At 56.2% G+C, this 18464-nt stretch overlaps 3 protein-coding genes across 5 annotated transcripts; 1 reads left to right on the forward strand and 2 right to left on the reverse strand.

The window, feature by feature from the left end:
- Positions 1 to 635: 635 nt before the first annotated feature.
- Positions 636 to 2666, reverse strand: SDF2L1 (stromal cell derived factor 2 like 1). Its single transcript, XM_055252378.2, has 3 exons — positions 2414 to 2666; positions 1878 to 2074; positions 636 to 1041 (listed from the first exon to the last, which is right to left on the reverse strand). The coding sequence occupies exons 1-3, from the start codon at positions 2598 to 2600 to the stop codon at positions 760 to 762; spliced, it is 666 nt and encodes a 221-aa protein (XP_055108353.1). The 5' UTR covers positions 2601 to 2666; the 3' UTR covers positions 636 to 759.
- Positions 2667 to 8059: 5393 nt separating this feature from the next.
- On the reverse strand, positions 8060 to 12562 carry CCDC116 (coiled-coil domain containing 116). Its single transcript, XM_055252308.2, is given in 5 exon segments — positions 8060 to 8352; positions 8355 to 8931; positions 10086 to 10685; positions 10800 to 11354; positions 12123 to 12562. Coding segments are annotated over 5 exon segments (2133 nt in total). The 5' UTR covers positions 12393 to 12562; the 3' UTR covers positions 8060 to 8221.
- Positions 12563 to 15262: 2700 nt separating this feature from the next.
- Positions 15263 to 17288, forward strand: YDJC (YdjC chitooligosaccharide deacetylase homolog). Of its 3 annotated transcripts, XM_055252352.2 has the most exons (5): positions 15275 to 15526; positions 15616 to 15775; positions 15972 to 16071; positions 16191 to 16368; positions 16590 to 17288. In XM_055252352.2, the coding sequence occupies exons 1-5, from the start codon at positions 15363 to 15365 to the stop codon at positions 16957 to 16959; spliced, it is 972 nt and encodes a 323-aa protein (XP_055108327.1). In that variant the 5' UTR covers positions 15275 to 15362; the 3' UTR covers positions 16960 to 17288. The 3 variants fall into 3 exon arrangements, with proteins under 3 accessions (XP_055108328.1, XP_055108326.1, XP_055108327.1); XM_055252353.2 differs by lacking the exon at positions 16191 to 16368 and having other exon boundaries at positions 15263 to 15526; XM_055252351.2 differs by lacking the exon at positions 16191 to 16368 and having other exon boundaries at positions 15270 to 15526; positions 15616 to 16071.
- Positions 17289 to 18464: the final 1176 nt, after the last annotated feature.

Consider the following 18464-nt stretch of genomic DNA (forward strand, 5'->3'; position numbering starts at 1 on the left):
GGCGCAGTGGCGGGTGCCTGTAGTCCCAGCTACTTGGGAGGCTGAGGCAGGAGAATGGCGTGAACCCAGGAGGCAGAGCTTGCAGTGAGCCGAGATAGCGCCACTGCACTCCAGCCTGGGCGACAGAGCAAGACTCCGCCTCAAAAAAAAAAAAAAAAAAAAAAAAAGCAAAACCCAGGCCGGGCGTGGTGGCTCCCACCTGTAATCCCAGCACTTTGGGAGGCTGAGGTAGGCAGATCACCTTAGGTCAGGAGTTCGAGACCAGCCTGGCCAAAATGGTGAAACCCCATCTCTACTTAAAATATATATATAAAAATTAACCGGGTGTGGTGGCAGGTGCCTGTAATCCCAGCTACTGGAGAGGCTGAGGCAGGAGAATCACTTGAACCCGGGAGACGGAGGTGGCAGTGGGCTGAGATTGCGCCATTGCACTCCAGCCTGGGGGACAAGAGCGAGAGTTCGTCTCAAAAAAAAAAAAAAAAGCAAACCCTCCCCCCCAAAAAAAAATAATAAAGGGTTTGGACAGATTCAGCAGTCAGGCTGGGCTGGAGACAGGTTTTGCACTGAGGAAGAAATGATCAACTGGGCCTGGGCTGGCACCTCCTGGTTATCCTCAGGCTCACAGTGAAACACAATCATAGACCAACATTCTTTAATCACAAAGGCACTTGAGGACTCCTACAAACCCAAAGTCTCTGCCAAGAGTGGCCCTGCAGACGCCCCACCTGCCACCCTCCATCCACCCATCCATCCACACACTCAGAGTTCGTCGTGACCTGCAGAGGGCTCCACACTAGGCTTGATGAAGATGCCTTCCATGGCCTTCCAGGTATTGTGCGTGTTGGCACTGGGCATGCCGTGGACCTCATGCTGCCCACGGATGGGGCTTCCATACTGCTCACCCGTGACTGACAGGAACACAGAGGTGCCCACGTGCTGGAAGCGCACAGCAGCCTCACGCTCCCAGTGTTGTCCAGAGCAGCGCACTGTCCATAGGTCCAGGTCGTCACCCTCGCCGTCTTCCCCAAAGGCACTCACCTCCTATAGGTGCAGAGGATGAGAAGACAGTGGTCACCACAGAAGGCGGCATTCGCACCTAGTACACCGAGCCTAGGGTTCTTCCCTACCCTTCCTGGAGCCTCAGCTCCCACAGCTGCAAAAGGTGACACCATGACCCGCGCCCGCAACCTCTAGCACTCCCTCCCCAGCATGGGCTCTTCAGACACATGCACACACCATTGCATCTGTCTGTGCAGAGACCACTGGTCTCCACGGAGCTAAGGCCTCCTCCTCCACATTCTCCCTGTCCTAACCCCTCTGACCTACCTTCAGCCTAAAATTCAGCCCCTCAGGCTAACAGTCAAGCTGTCTATCTATCTCAAACATTTTCTTCCACCAGCTCCCCAAGGGCACCCACTGTTCCATTCCAATCCCCTGAATTCCAATGACCTCCAATGCATTGGCACAATCTCTCCTGCTGGCCTGGGAGGTCTCTCTTTTCCCTTTGTGGCTTGGAGGACTCCTAATCATCCTTTCAGATCTAGCCTGAGTTCCTCCTCCCCAGTGGAGTTTCCTATTCCCCACCCTCAAGGCTGTGTGGATTCCCCTCCTGGGTCCCACTTGCCACCAGAGGAAGAGCTATCCAGGCTTATCTCTCCGGATCTCTCATTCGTCGTTCTCCCTGCCGGGCCGGGAGCACCTGGGGGCAGGATCCTGGCGGAGTTACTCTGTGTCCCCCGAGGGGGCGCTCAGTAACCATCTCTGAAGTGAAATTTCCATTTCACGAAGAAGCTGAGGCTCGGATTGGAACCCAGGGCTCTGTCACTGGCCCCTCACACAGGCCAGGAGTCTCTCTAGGGGCTCCGGGAGGGGCTCACCTGGTTGTTGGACAGTGGCGACGGGAAGTGGTGCGTGTGCAGGTTCTTGCCCGTAAGCACATGCGTGAGCCGCACCGCCTGCCCGCAGCGCACCGGGGACCCGCGCGGGCACCCGCCCTCCGAGCCGCCGCGGATCCGCCAGTAGCTATTGGCGTCGTCCGACGCCTCTACGCCGGTCACCGATTGCTGGCCGCTGCCTGAGGAGTGACACCCCACACACCCAGGATCTCCGTCAATCACGGAACCCCGGACCCACGCCCTGGGACCGTAACATGTCCCAGGGGACCCCAAGGGCTCACCCCCAGCCCCCGCCTGACACCCCCTCAGTCTTTGGGCCCGCAGTTCCCCGACGACCGTCCCCGCCCTCAATATCCTCGACACCCTCAAAGCCTTGCGCCCCTCGACCCCCCAACGACTCTAGAGCCCCGGCCGCCCGGCTTCCTAACGGCCCACAGACCCCCATGACCACCGTGTCTCCACACTCCCAACCCCGAGCCCCCGTTCCCCGCGCTCTCCCAGTCGCTGGCCCCACGCACCGGATCCGTATTTGATGTCGTGCGAGTGCAGCCGCACGCGGTGGTGCGTATTGAGCAGCTTCAGCACCGACCCGCAGGTCACGAGCCCCGCACCGCTCTTGGCGGCACCACCGCCCGGCACTAACAGCGCCAGCAGCAGCCCCAAGAGCACCGGCCGGGCGGCCCCGCCGCGGCCCGCGCTCCACATCGCCCCGGCCAGGTTCCAGCCCCTCGGGCCCTGGGGCCGCTTCCGTCCCCGCCGCGGCCCAATCCGGTTCTGACAGCGCCCGCTCGCGGCAGCCAATAGTCGGCCCGCGCGGCACTCCGCTCGCACTGCCACTGGGTCAGCGCGGGGAGGGCCCGCCCCCGGCTCTCGGGAGCAGTAGCTGGGCGGGGACTAGAGACACGAGGAGGGTTTTGATTGGTCCACGCTTCCGAGGACTTACCAATGAGTGCCCAGGGAAGGACGGCTGAGTCGCCGAGCGGCGGAGAGTGAGCGTGAGCAGTTGGTCAAGACGCGGATCCCCGCAGCCGCTGAGTCCCTGGACACCGGCTCAGGATCCTAGGACCCTGCAGGCACGTTTTCAAGACGCCCCTTGATCCTGGACTCCTGGGCACTCAGTAATGAGTCTCTCCCCTCAGAACCTGGGCCCGCAGCTGCAGGGTCTTGAGATTGTTGGATCGCTAGATTTTGTGGTCACAAAGTCGACAGATCCCAGAGTCACTGAATCGTCTGGTCCTTCAGTCCCTGGACCACGGGATTAATGAAACCCCCAGTCATTCGGCCCTAGGCCCTCTCTGATACTGGGTCACCACAGTCCCTAGACCCTGGGGTTTCTGAATTCCCCTGGCCACTTATACATTTGACTCCTTTCGTGGCTAAATCTCGTGGTCACTGGGTCATCGGGCAGGAGAGAGCAGCAGGGAGCTGTGGCGTTGAGAATAATGGCAGCTTCTCACCAGAAAGTCCCAAAGCTGTCTTAGGAAACCAGAGTCCAAGGAGACCAAGGGGCTGTGGGAACCAAGCCTGGGCGACTGTGTCCCAGGTCTCCTGGCCATGAGTAGGTCTCCTTCTTGCCGCCTTCTCAGAGTGTTGTCAGCTCAACCTTCAAGGGAGGAAAACTTACGCCACTGTTTATTTATTCATTCATGGGACATTGTTACATCAGCTTCACTCCAGATCCTGTGGGGTCACAGAGGAAATAGCTGTGGGCTCAAGAGGCTTGTAGTTGAAGCACAGGCAAAGCAGAGAGAAAAGTTCATATTTAATTAAATCATCCAGAATTTTGCGTTCAGAAAATCCAGAGTAAAGCCATTTTCATTACAGCAACATGTTATTTTGGGGGTTTCGTGTTTAATATTGTTTTTATTTTGAGTTACATGTAGTATAAGTCACCTTGATCTTTTCAGCATTTAGGTGTCCAAACGGTTAAAGGTCAGTCTGCCCTGGATTTGGTAGTCCCTGCACTTGAGGGGTCTGCAGTCTAGGGTGGAAGAGCTGAAGTACTATCTGAGAGGCGATGGATATATACTCTTGGACATGTCAGCCATCATCTCAAAATCAACACATCCAAAGCAGAATTCCTGGTCACCACCCTCAAACTACCCCTCCCCCAGGCTTGAGTCTCAGTAAATGGAACCTCCATTCAGCAGATGCTCAGGCACAAAACTTAGGATTCTTCTTTCATTTGTTTTTTTTTTGTTTTTTTTTTTTTTTTTGAGACGGAGTCTCTCTCTGTCGCCCAGGCTGGAGTGCAGTGGCGCAATCTCGGCTCACTGCAAGCTCCGCCTCCCGGGTTCACGCCATTCTCCTACCTCAGCCTCTCCGAGTAGCTGGGACTACAGGCACCCGCCACCACGCCCGGCTAATTTTTTGTATTTTTAGTAGAGACGGGGTTTCACCGTGGTCTGGATCTCCTGACCTCGTGATCCGCCTGCCTTGGCCTCCCAAAGTGCTGGGATTAGAAGCGTGAGCCACCGCGCCCGGCCTCATTTGTCTCTTTACCTTGCTCCTCACGTCTCATTCAACAAGTCTTTTTTTTTTTTTTTCTTTGAGACGGAGTTTCGCTCTTGTTACCCAGGCTGGAGTGCAATGGTGCGATCTTGGCTCACTGCAAACTCCACCTCCTGGGTTCAAATGATTCTCCTGCCTCAGCCTCCTGAGTATCTGGGATTACAGGCATGCATCATCACACCCAGCTACTTTTTTTTGTATATTTAGTAGAGACAGGGTTTCACCATGTTGACCAGGCTGGTCTTGAACTTCTGACCTCAGGTGATCCACCTGCCTCAGCCTCCCAAAGTGCTGGGATTACAGGCGTGAGGCACCGCACCCAGCATTTTTTTTTTTTAAACTTTTGAGTCTCCGCGTGTGCATCATTCAAGAAGTCTTTTTTTTTTCTTTTTTGAGACGGAGTCTTACTCTATTGCCCAGGCTGGAGTGCAGTGGCACGATCTCGGCTCACTGCTGCAACCTCTGCCTCCCGAGTTCAAGCGATTCTCCTACCTCAGCCCCCTGAGTAGCTGGGATTACAGGCATGTACCACCACACCCGGCTAATTTTTGTATTTTTAGTAGAGACGGGTTTTCACCATGTTGGCCTGGCTGGTCTTGAACTCCTGACCTCAGGTGATCCACCCACCTTGGCCTTCCAAAGTGTTAAGATTACAGGTATAGGCCGGGCCTGGTGGCTCACGCCTGTAATCCAGCACTTTGGGAGTCCAAGCGGGGGCGGATCACCTGAGGTCGGGAATTTGAGACCAGCCTGGCCAACATGGAGAAACACTATCTCTACTAAAATACAAAATTAGCTGGGCATGGTGGCGCATACCTGTAATCCCAGATACTTGGGAGGCTGAGGTAGGAGAATCGCTTGAACGTGGGAGGTGGAGGTTGTGGTGAGCCAAGATCGTGCCATTGCATTCCAGCCTGGGTGACAAAAGCGAAACTCCGTCTCAGAAAAAAAAAAAAAAAAGATTACAGGCATGAGCCACCATGCTCAGCCCATTCAACATGTCTTTATGTCTCTGATTCCAAAACACATTTCAAGGCATCTCTCCTGAGTCCCCATCACAGTTCTAATCCAAGCCCCTCCATCTCCCATTCAGGTATTGACCACTGCCTCCTAGCAGGTCTAGCTGCTTCCATTATATGCTGGCCCCTCCAAAGCATTCTCTACACAGGAAAGTGGTAAAAGCAGCTGGGCGCGGTGGCTCCCCAGCACTTTGGGAGGATGAGGCAGGCAGATCACCTGAGGTCAGGACTTCAAGACCAGCCTGACCAACATGGTGAAACCCCGTCTCTACTAAAAATGCAAAAATTAGCCAGGCATGGTCTCATGTGCCTGTAATCCCAGCTGCTCAGAAGGCAGAGGTGGGAGAATCGCTTGAACCCAGGAGGCAGAGGTTGCAGTGAGCCAAGATGGCGCCACTGTCCTCCATCCTGGGCAATAAGGTAAGACTTCGTCTCAAAAGAAAAGTGGCGAAAGCATGGATCAAAAAATCATGCCAGTTCCCTGCTAGAAGCTGCCAGCCATTTCCCAGTTGCATTTAGGACCGTAGGAGGCTGAGGACACAGCAGGCAATCTTCCTGACAAGCAAGATAGGATTCTAAGTAGGCTGACATACCAGACCCAGAGTGGGGGAAGCCAACTTACACTCCCTTGACTCTCACGGGCAGCCTCGTCGCCTCTCTATGCTGTTCCCTTCTCCGGCCTCCTGCTGCAGACCACCTTCTCCCGCTCAACCTATGGGCAGCTCCTCACTGATTATGGCATCTCCAGTGCCCTCCACCTACCAACCATAATTTGTCTTAAGGTTCAGGTTCTCAAGAGAGAATCTGATTGGCTCAACAAGGGCTGCTCAAGGTACAATCAGCTGTGGAGAGGAGGAAGGGTGGTAGCTAGTCTCCAAATATGACCACTAACAATTCCTCCCATCCCCGTAAGCCAAAGAAAAGACATGGAGTCCATTTCCCCTTTACTTGAATCTGAGTAGGTAGCGCAACTTGTTTTTTTTCTTTTTTTTTTTTTGAGACTGAGTCTTGCTCTGTCGCCCAGGCTGGAATACAGTGGCGCGATCTCGGCTCACTGCAAGCTCCGCCTCCCGGGTTCACGTCATTCTCCTGCCTCAGCCTCCCGAGTAGCTGGGGCTACAGGCGCCCGCCACCGAGCCCGGCTAGTTTTTTGTACTTTTAGTAGAGACGGGGTTTCACTCGTCTCTACTAAAAATACAAAAAAAATTAGCCGGGCGTGGTGGCGGGCGCCTGTAGTCCCAGCTACTCGGGAGGCTGAGGCAGGAGAATGACATGAACCCGGGAGGCGGAGCTTGCAGTGAACCGAGATCGCACCACTCCAGCCTGGGCGACAGAGCGAGACTCCGTCTCAAAAAAAAAAAAAAAAAAAAAAATACAAAATTGGCCGGGGGCAGTGGCTCACGCCTGTAATCCCAGCACTTTGGGAGGCCGAGGCAGGTGGATCACGAGGTCAGGAGATCGAGACCACCCTGGCTAACACGGTGAAACCCCGTCTCTACTAAAAATACAAAAAAATTATCTGGGCATGGTGGTGGGCGCCTGTAGTCCCAGCTACTCAGGAGGCTGAGGCAGGAGAATGGCATGAACCCAGGAGGTGGAGCTTGCAGTGAGCAGAGATCAGGCCACTGCACTCCAGCCTGGGTGACAGAGCAAGACTCCGTCTCCCAAAAAAAAAAAAAAAAATTTAGCCCAGCGTGGTGGCGCACGCCTGTAGTCCCAGCTACTCAAGAGGCTGAGGCAGGAGAATCCCTTGAAGCCGGGAGGTAGAGGTTGTGGTGAGCTGGGATCGCACCAAGGCACTCCAGCCTGGGCAACAGAGCGAGACTCCATCTCAAAAAATAAAAATAAAAATAAAAGCAGGGTGTGGTAGTTCATGGGTGTAATCCCAGCACTTTGGGAGGCTGAAGCAGGTAGATCAACTGAGGTCAGGAGTTCGAGACCAGCCTGTCCAACATAGGGAAACCCCATCTCTACTAAAAATACAAAAAAAATTAGTGGCCAGGCGTGGTGGTTCATGCCTGTAATCCCTGCACTTTGGGATGCAGAGGTTGGCAGATCACTTGAGGTCAGGAATTCGAGACCACCCTGGCCAACATGGTGAAACCACGTCTCTACTAAAAATACAAAAATTAGCTGGGCATGGTGGCGGGTGCCTGTAGTCCCAGCAACTCAGGAGGCTGAGGAGGCAGAATTGTCTGAAGCCAGGAAGTGGAGGTTGCAGTGAGCTGAGATCATGCCGCTGCACTTCAGCCTGGGAGACAGAGCAAGACTTTTTTTTTTTCAGACACAGTCTCACTCTGTCGCCCAGGCTGGAGTGCAGTGATGCAATCTCGGCTCACTGTAACCTCTGCTTCCCCGGGTTAAAGCCATTCTCCTGCCTCAGCCTCCCAAGTAGCTGGGATTACAGGCACCTGCCACCACACCTGGCTAATTTTTGTATTTAGTAGAGACAGGGTTTCACCATGTTGGCCAGGCTGGTCTCCAACTCCTGGCCTCAAGTGATCTGCCCACATCAGCCTCTCAAAGTGTTGGGATTACAGGCATGAGCCCGGCCAAGACTTCATCTTAAATATAAATAAACGAATAAGTAAATAAATAAAATGGCAGCTGAAATCTCAGGACAGCAAACCTGTGTCCCAGCAACACAGGCTTTATTTCTATTTCACTGGCTCCCCTGAGAGTCTCAGCAGAGCTCCTCATGGGCATTCAGCCTGTGGTGACTCCTGCTCATGGCAGGGGCTGGTGTGATGGGCAGCAACTCTGACAGAGCAGGGAATTGAGTGGCTAGTGGGGACTTCATGGTGGGTCACTGTGGCCCACATCCATGGAGTGGCTGACCGAGGCCTCCTCTCCAGGCTCTGGGAGGCTCTGGATTCCATCCTCATCCTTGTCCTCATCCTGGTCCTCATCCTTGAACTCATCCTCATTTCATCTTCAATCTCAGCTTTATCACGGCCCTCATTGTCCATGTCCTTGAACTTGGGGGGACTGGAGCCTATGCCGGTGCGGGCAGACACTGAGAGCTTCGGATCCAAAGGGCTGAGCTGCCAGCTGGCTGGCAAGTTGGTGTACAGGGAGCAGCAGGGCTCTGTGGCCTGGTCCTGGGCAGTGTGGGTGGCCGGTTCCTGCTGCACAGAGGGTGTCTCTGTGCTGTGGTGGGAGGTGCTGAGCCGGGAGGCCTGCCGGGCCGTTTTGGCCTCCTCCAGTTTACGCAGCAGGCAGCTCCGGTGGGTCTCTGAGGACAGGTGGATGCGGGAGCCTTTCACCTTCTTTAAGCCCAGGGAAAGGTCCCTGAGCACGTGGGTGACGGGGAAGGAGAAGAAGCCCAGCTGCTTATTGAGGTCCTTTTCGAACTCGTACTTGCAGATGACCAAGGAGGCTGCCTGCTGGGTCAGGAAGTCGGTGAGCTCCTCATAAAGGCGGTTGGAGAAGTGAGACATGCTGGACTTCGATGAGATGGAGGGCAGTGGCTTCTTCTTCGTGAATCTGCTGCTGCTGCGGGGGTTCTGCATAGCAGCAGGGGAGGGAAAGGGACACATGTCACACCTGCCAGCCCCATCCCTCTGTGACACCCCTTCCAGCCACTGTGCCCTCCTCAGAGCCCTGCCAGCCCTGCCCATCACAAACATGAATGGGTATGCTTAGTGTGACAAACACACTTGCCACACAAAGGGTACAGCCTTACCACATCTGCTATGATGCTGCACTCAACTGCCCACTCTCATGCTCACCTCACCATCACACCTCCTACAACTGTTGGGCCTGGGGCAAGGGCAGGGACCTGTCACAGGGTAAGGCTAATCTGAGTCTTGACAACTGGATTTGGGCAGGGTCCTGCCCAGGCCTGTGCCCAGAGAGATGCCTGCAGGGGCCTTGATGGCTGAGGAAAGGGTCAAGGGACCATGCTGGAGACCCACCAGTGTGAGTCTTGTACCTACGTCTTGTACACATCCTCCCTGGGCAACTTCCCCTCGGCAAAGTCCAGAGACTGGAGAGTCCTGCTTGAGGCAGCTGGATTCAAGGGAGCTAGACCTAGGAGGCAAGGCCCTGGCCGGGCTAGGGCTGCTGTCCACAAGGGACGGGACCTTCCACCCCCATGTAGGAACGTCTCTAGATTCACATACAAACGTTAGAAAAAATACCCAGCATAAAAAATAGCCTTTATTTATCTGTGACAACACCTGGTAGTAGCTAGGCCAGGATTCATGGGCCCCCATCAGCTTGACCCCTGCCCAGGAGGTTTCCACAGTGCAGGGCAAGAGACCTTGACCTTGAGCACCTGCCAGTGACAGTGGCTGCTAGGAGTGATGGGTCAAGGAGCCCTTCTCCTGCAAACTCATGCCGGGTCCTACTTTCGAGGAGGTCACCTCTGGACACAGTGAGGTGGGAGATGAGGAGGCAACTGGGGAGAGCTCAGGGAGAAGGTAGCAGGAAGAGCGGGGGTAGGGGGAGGCAAGTGGAGGTGTGACAGGGACCCTGAGGTGGCCCTGGCTGCAGGCCACCTCCACCACAATCCCGGGCACGGGCAGGGTGAGGTGCAGGCCCTCTGGCTGGAGCTCAGGGAAACAGGTGGATTTTGTAATTTGGGATCTGAGTCAGGTGCCTCCTCCCTGGAGTGGAGTGAGGGGCTGGGGACATTGGGCTTCTCCGTGGGTGTCACCTTGAGCTTGAATCTGGTGGCCACCTGGGCACTAGACATGGAGGGGGAGCCTCCTCTGTCCTTGAATTTTCTCTGAAACGTCTTGGGGCTGGAGACTGTGGAGCTGGGGGAAGCGTGGGGCTGCCCGCCATTGGTGGGTTTAGCCGGCTCAGAGCCCAGAGGTGGCAGATTGCGGTCAACCTGCAGCTCTGAGGTGGGCTTCAAGCTGGTGGGGAACAGAGGACGGCCGTCGTGGCAGCGGGCGCCACGGAGCTTATCCACAGCCTGGCTGACCACGTTTTGCAGGGCGGGGAAGAGGCGGTGGTCAGCCAGGAAGTTCAGAGTGCGATGGGGCTCACGGAGCGGACAGTAGCCAGGCAGGTCGAGGGACTCCAGCTGGCTCAGCAACGACTTGATCTCCTTATTGAACTCTCGCTTGCAGAAGACTGGCTCCTGTTCTCCAGGCCTCGGCTCTGATGCTTCAGGCACGCCAGAGCTTGAGCCCAGCAGCCCTGAGAACCAGGACAAGGGCTGCTCCTGGGTCCACTGAAAGCTGGTCTGGCTACCCAGCGAATCCCACAGCAGGGAGTCCCTCTGGGAGCAGGACTGACTGAGGCCTTTCTGCAGAAAGAGGGTGACTCTGAGAAGTGTTCAGGAGCAGCCAAGCCAGGGCTGACCCTGGCCCTGGGCTCTCCGTGGGAGTCCACCCCACCCAGCCATGGCCCCAGCTCTCACCCCTTTCTTCTCCAGCTGTAGCAGCCGCTTGAGGTTCTTCTCCAGCAGGAGTTTGTCCCTCACAGGTGGCAATGAGCCTAAGCCTTGGGCACCTAGGTCACTGTCCCGGCTGTGGGAGCCCAGCCAGCCGGCCATGAGGCTGCTATGGCTGTTGGACATGGAGCTGGAGCTGGATGGGTAGTTGTTGGGGTGTCCAGTGCAGAGGGTCGGCCGTACACGGTGCCGGTGTACGGTGCTGAGGCTGGGCCGGGCATGTGCCCGCCGTCTACCACTTGGCACCTCCACTGGGTCCTGCACCTCCACAAGTGGCACCCCAGCCTCCGTCTTCATGGCAGCCATGCGCTCAGTCGCCTTCTCCACCACTGCCTCCAGGCTGTCCAGGACCTGGTTCTCAGTTAAGAAATCCAGAAAGTGGCCAAAGGGCTGAGTGTGCCTCTTGTTTCGGCGTTGGCCCTGGAGTGCTGAGCTGCCACATGTGGATGGTGGGTGTCGCACATGGCCCGGCCTGCAGGCTGGCCCCATTTCTGGGACCAGTGGCTTCTTGGGCAGCTGCACCTGAGCAGACAGGTATGTCACAGGGGGCAGGGGTGCCCTACAGGTAAAGGGTTCCCTGGGGTAACACTAGGACCTGGGTGGGAGTGAGTAGTGGAAGGAGCTGCATTTTGGAGTCTGGAAGCCCTGGGTTTGGACCCTGGCTCTGCCATCTACAGCCTGACGACAGTGTGCAAGACAGCCCCTCTTGAGGTCCAATGTCCTCATCTGCAAAGTGGAGGTCTATTCAGGGTCGCCCTGAAGCTTTCCTAACACCTACATTTCACACACACAAGTCCTGGCTAAGGAGTCTGCAAGCCTGGTTCTGCCCTGACACATGGCAGGATGAGCAATCATGAACCTCTCGGAGTCTCCCTCCAGCTTCTCATCTGTCCATGCAGCAGGCCATCCCTGTCTCCATGGCAGGGCTGCAAACAACATCTGAGGTCTTGAGTGCAGACAACACCTGAGGTCTTGGGCCCTGTGCTACCCGGGCCTGTTTCTCCAATTTGAGCCATAGGCACCTAGTCAACTCCATGCTCCCACTCTAGGGTCCCAGTCCACCCAAGCCCCTTCCGAGTCGCTGGAAGTCAGGAGGAAACAAGGAATGAAATTGAGTGTGACAGGGGCAAGCAGTGGGGGTCATAGGAGAAGTCAAGGCAATAAGGACTTCACTAAGAGGCCCAGAGAAGTCAATAGACAATGAGAAATGGGGGCTGTGGTCTTGGGAGCCAGCGTTGGTGGGGAACATCTTGTGGCCTCAAGAGTCGGGGCCCTGCTGGGCACACTTACCCGTGCACTGCACATGGAGTGGCTGGCCTCGTCGTCGGCCATGTAACCCGAGTGGTGGCGGCACCTGGCCATGTGGTCACCTGGCAGGTGACCGGGACTGCTGCCCACCTCTCTCTTCAGCTGTGCATTCCTCTCTGCGTGGGGTGGGGAGACAACCTGAGGGTCTCCAATAGGTCCACGCATCTGTGGCCCTGGAGTCTGCGGGTCCCTCGCTCCCCGCACCCCGCCTCCTTCATGCATCCAGCCCTTCCTCTGCTCCATGGCCCCCATGCGTCTGCAGGCAGGCAGTTTCCAGTCATCGGGGTGGAATCGCTGAGGACAATCCTGTCTCCGATCATCTTTGGATCTGCGTGTGCTCGACCCTCCCTCCTCCCAAACCCTGGGCAACCTGGCTTTCGCCCCAGCCCAGAATCAACAGACTCACCAGAAACACCGCCTTGCTCCACACAGGCCAGTACAGTCTGGGCCCTCACTAGAGCAGCTGCACAGTGCGAGGAAGTCGGCTGGAGGCCTCCACTTGCTTATTTGCATGCCACATCCTCATTGGTTCTTACCGAGGAGCTCGTCCACTTCCCTCTCCGACACAATGGTTGGGGGCGGGGCCCACATTGGCCCCACCTCCAATTCTCTGGGCTCTGCCCTCCCACACTCGCCTGGGAGCCACAAGCTGAGGATGCTGGTGCCCACGCTCCCCGCTGCTGGGAGGACCCCCCACCCACCACCGAAGCTGGGGCTAGGCTCTTTGATCCGCTCCTGCCCCGAGGGGAGCCTAAAAGCCAAAGCCACGTATTCCACTGGTGACACAAGCACCTTCCTCGTGTCCTCCTTGGTCGCTGCACAGCCCTGGGCCTCCTGCTCCTGTTCGTTTCCAGGGGCCTCCGCCCCTCCCGAGGTGTGCACAGCCCCAGGTTCTGCCTTGAGACCTCTCTCCCCTCTGCAGTGGAAAGAGTGCCGGCTCTAAGTCACAGACCTAGCTTCAGTTCCTGGCTCTGCTCTTTCCTGCCAATGTGACTCAACCTGTCTTAGCATTGGTCCCACACTGTAAATAGGCTTGAGTGTTCTTCCAATATGGGAGTATGGGATTCAATAAAATCTCCCTACAACACACCCGGTACCCCAGTGGAGCCTTGTGTATTCTTATTTATTTATTTATTTATTTATTTATTTATTTGGAGACGGAGTCTCACTCAGTCGCCCAGGCTGTAGTGCAGTGGCGCAATCTCGGCTCACTGCAAGCTCCGCCTCCCGGGTTCACGCCATTCTCCTGCCTCAGCCTCCTGAGTAGCTGGGATTACAGGGGCCCGCCACCACGCCCGGCTAATGTTTTTGTATTTTTAGTAGAGACGGGGTTTCACCGTGTTAGCCAGGATGGTTTCGATCTCCTGACCTTGTGATCTGCCCGCCTCGGCCTCCCAAAGTGCTGGGATTACAGGCCTGAGCCACCGTGCCCGGTGGAGCCTTGTATATTCTTACCTCCTCTTCCTCCCTCCTTTTCCCCTTTGCTCAGTAATACCTCACCATGGTGTCACTTCTTCCAAAAAGCTTTTACTGTGAATTCTGCCACGCCCTACGCAATTCACAGTAAACCCCATTCCAGACTCTACCATACCATGTTGCTACTTATTTTTCTATCAGATGGTGCTTCTTTGGGGCCAGAACTGAGGCAAGTCACCCTTAATCTCTAATACTTTCAGTGTCTGGCACCAAGTAGGTGCTCAATAAATGTCAGTCTCCTCCTTCCCATCTGCAGACCCTCGGGACCTCTGACCTTTCCAAGATCGGCTTCCAGTGGAGAATGGTGGTTGGTTGAGGTCTGACAATTCACCAGTCACTATAAACACAACAGTCCTTATGCCAAGAGCATGGTTGAAGGACTGTATGAGGCTTTCAATTCTCACATGCCTCGTGAAATATTGTTCCTCTCAAGCTTTGCTCTGTCCTCTCAGCTCTGGCTACCCACTAGGTCAGGGACAGAGAGGACATAGCAGGCCTGGGTGCTGGCCCCATGCTGTGAGGTTCAGTCTTAGCTCCACTACTCCTGGCAGGACCACACTTTCGCTCTCTGAACCCTAGTTTCCTCATCTGTGAAACAGGAATGACATTACCAATTTCATAGCCCGGACACAAATACCACACTTTCCATGGGAAAAATCAAGACTGCCACATTGCAGTGGAAACTGGGGCTGCCAACCATAATGACTATTTATACAGTCATGGGTAAGGAAAGCTTTTCTGGACCAAAGAGAAAACAGTGAAGTTATGAATGTAAAAGCTGTAGCCTGGCAGAGAGCTCAAGACGGAAACAGGAGATAATGTTTTCTCAAATGAAGACATTAGTGTATATGCTTTCTTTCATTTTCTTAGTGTCAAGAGCTCAAGAAAAAAAAATCAACAAATCAAGAAAATGCCTGCTCTTAGAAAAATCTGCAAAGATCAATAGGCAATTTGAAAAAGAATAAAAATAGCTAATAATATGAAAATTTTCGTTTGCACTGCTATCTAAGAAACTACTAGAATGTGAACATTGATGTAATCATCTTTATGTTCTCAAAACAACACACAAAAAAGTTGGGTTGGGGAGAAAGGGAGTTGGGTGTGTTTATTTGCTTAGAGAAAACACCGGAAGGACACAACCCAGAAAGTTTACAATGGCAGTCTCTGGGAAGGGTAGGAGATTCTTTTTTTTTTTTTTTTTTTGAGACGGAGTCTCGCTCTATCGCCCAGTCTAGAGTGCAGTGGTGCGATCTCGGCTCACCACAACCTCCGCCTCCCGGGTTCAAGCCATGCTCCTGCCTCAGCCTCCCGAGTAGCTGGGATTACAGGCGCGTGCCACCACTCCTGGCTAATTTTTGTATTTTTAGTAGAGACGGGGTTTCCCCATGTTGGCCAGGCTGGTCTTGAACTCCTGACCTCGTGATCCACCCGCCTCGGCCTCCCAAAGTATTGGGATTACAGGCGTGAGCCACTGCGCCCGGCTTCCTTTTGGTATTTTACATATTAAATATCACTTTTGCAGTCAAGGTTCCGCGTTGCTATGAATCCATCACTGGTCTGGTTAGAGAGGGAGCAGTTGCCGGGTCCTTGCAGGGGCACGCCGGATCGCTAGGTGGCGAGAACAAAGGCGAAGTGCAGCCGCACCTGGGCGTGAGCGTCGGGGCGGGGCCTGGGCAGCGTCCGGGGGCGGGGCCTGTCCTGTCCGGCCCACTCCCCTGGGAGCGCGAGCGGTGGACCCAAGCGGCTATGTCCCGCCCTCGCATGCGCCTGGTGGTCACCGCGGACGACTTTGGTTACTGTCCGCGACGCGATGAGGGCATCGTGGAGGCCTTTCTTGCCGGGGCCGTGACCAGCGTGTCCCTGCTGGTCAACGGTGCGGCCACGGAGAGCGCGGCGGAGCTGGCCCGCAGGTGAGGGGAGGGCCCCTAGCAGGGCGGCGATCGGCTTGAGGCGCGCGGCTCCGCGGCCGCTAGTGCTCCAGCTCGCGCTCCGCCCTCAGGCACAGCATCCCCACGGGCCTCCACGCCAACCTGTCCGAGGGCCGCCCCGTGGGTCCGGCCTGCCGTGGCGCCTCGTCGCTGCTCGGCCCGGAAGGCTTCTTCCTTGGCAAGATGGGATTCCGGGAGGCGGTGGCGGCCGGAGACGTGGATTTGCCTCAGGTGCGGAGCCGCAGCTACAGGAGGATGCTCGCGAGGACCCCCAGAGCTCCGCCCGGAGGGTACTGTGAGGCCGTTAGGAGCTGGCGGTGGATGGCTTCCTCATTCAAAAACACTGGAGCCGTCACACGGAAGCACGAGGAGGGTATCCTTGGCAGCTACTCCCGGTCGCTCAAGGTGTCTCTCGCTCGCCCTCTAGGTGCGGGAGGAGCTCGAGGCCCAACTAAGCTGCTTTCGGGAGCTGCTGGGCAGGGCCCCCACGCACGTGGACGGGCACCAGCACGTGCACGTGCTCCCAGGTGCGTGGTTAGTGATCCCAGTTTGGAGGGCGTTACTCCCAGGCGGGGCTGGGGTGTAGGGGAAGTTCGATGCCCCCAGGTGAAGGGACGTGCTCCTTCCTGACCCGCTCCGCCCGCAGGCGTGTGCCAGGTGTTCGCCGAGGTGCTGCAGGCCTATGGGGTGCGCTTTACGCGACTGCCGCTGGAGCGCGGTGTGGCTGACTGCACTTGGCTGGAGGCCCCCGCGCGCGCCTTCGCCTGCGCCGTGGAGCGCGACGCCCGGGCCGCCGTGGGCCCCTTCTCCCGCCACGGCCTGCGGTGAGGCTCCCCGCCCCGTCTCCTACCATAGCTGCCTCCGTCCCTCCGCACTGGCTGTTCACCTGGCTAGCTGTGTCCGTTTCTCAACCCGGAAGCGAGTCTGCCGTCGACCGCTGCCGCCACCCCAGTTACCCCCTCCCGCCCCGCCGTCCCTTCCCTAGCCTACCTAGCCTTGGCCATGGCCCGGCCTGGTCCCACCGCTGATGTCCCGCCCCCCACAGGTGGACAGACGCCTTCGTGGGTCTGAGCACTTGCGGCCGGCACATGTCCGCTCACCGCGTGTCCGGGGCACTGGCGCGGGTCCTGGAAGGTACCCTAGCGGGCCACACCCCGACAGCCGAGCTGATGGCGCACCCCGGCTACCCCAGTGTGCCTCCCACCGGCGGCTGCGGTGAAGGCCCCGACGCTTTCTCTTGCTCTTGGGAGCGGCTGCATGAGCTGCGCGTCCTCACCGCGCCCACGCTGCGGGCCCAACTTACCCAGGATGGCGTGCAGCTTTGCGCCCTCGACGACCTGGACTTCAAGAGGCCAGAGGAGGAGGTCCCCTGTGAGGCCACTCTGGAGCCCTTCCTGGAACCCTCCCTACTCTGACCCCCTACAGACAACTAAGCACTAATCCCCTTAGTACCAAGAAAGGGGAGCCAGGATTTAGTCCTGGCCCAGGCCAGAGCCGGGCCCTGGAGCAGGATCTGTTGACTTCCCTGGGTAGGACACTGCCACCTCTGGGCCCAGGTACTCATGGCTCCAAATGGCATCTAGAGTTTGAGCAGCCTTCTTGGCTGCAGGCAGGCCCAGCCTGTGGCAGCGGCCTAGGGCCTGCAGAGCATTTGGTGCCCCTCTATGTTGCAGTGCAAACACCTTCACCACTGGGGCAGTGGGGAGAGATGGCTATATTAATAAAATAACGTGTGTCTTTCAAACTTGGGTGGTTTATCAGCTGTGCCCAGGAGACCCTCACAGAAACAAGCACGGACAAAGAGCAGCTCCCTCTTGGCTCAAACCACTCCTGGAAATGGCTCATTCTCCATTCTGGTTTTTTTCATGCTGCGGTTTTCTTTATTCCTTTTTAGGGTGGGAGTGGGAGATTGTCCTCACCAGCCTGCTTTTGAAGAGGCATAATACTGTAATCTCAGTATTGATTTAAGAAGTCACCTGTAGGCCGAGTGTGGTGGCTCACACCTGTAATCCCAGCACTTTGGGAGGCTGAGGTGGGCGGATCACCTGAGGTCGGGAGTGCGAGACCAGTCTGACCAATGTGGAGAAACCCCATCTCTACTAAAAATACAAAATTAGCTGGGCATTGGTGGTGCATGTCTGTAATCCCAGCTACTCGAGAGGCTGAGGCAGGAAAATCGCTTGAACCCAGGAGGCGGAGGTTGTGGTGAGCCGAGATCACGCCCCTGCACTCCAACCTGGGCAACAAGAGCGAAATTCCGTCTCGAACAAAAAAAAAAAAGTCATCTGTTTAGATTTAAGCCATTCTAGGGGATAGGTGTGAGGAGACCCTGCAACCCTATAGGAATACATTTAAATTTTTCTAGGAGGGGCACTCTTTCCAGGAAATGGGATACCACGGTTCTTAACTTGACCTGGCAATGTAGGGATGCCCTGTGGACTGGGGCCCCATGTGGCTTAGGTGAAAGCTCCTGAGGTGCAGGAGCAGATGGGGAGGGCAGTGGGAGTCCTCTGGAGCACAGAGTCCTTCTGCACCACTCCGCAGGATGGAAAGGCAGATGGAATACCATGTGGTCCTTGTCTCATTTCATGAAATAGCATCTATGAGGCAGGCACTGATGTCCCCATTTTACAGGGGTAGAGGCAGGAGTGGCAGAGCAGGGCTTTGAAACTACTCATTCATTTATTTAACGTGCACTGGGCTCTAGCCTGGGCCAAACATGGAATCAGGGGCCAAGAGAGCTCTCACCCAGCCTAGGCAGCTTAGACAGACGTGTGGCTTTCTGAAGGGTGAGTGTGGGATGTCACTCCTCCTTCCTGCTTCTACCCACCCATGCCCCATCCCCTTGACTGTGGCTTCAGTCCCTTTTTCTGGCTCCACACTCATCTTCCATCTTGACCTTCACTAGACTTGGACTCTC

This window comes from Symphalangus syndactylus, chromosome 18, assembly GCF_028878055.3.
Source record: "Symphalangus syndactylus isolate Jambi chromosome 18, NHGRI_mSymSyn1-v2.1_pri, whole genome shotgun sequence".
Classification (NCBI taxonomy): Eukaryota; Metazoa; Chordata; class Mammalia; order Primates; family Hylobatidae; genus Symphalangus; species Symphalangus syndactylus.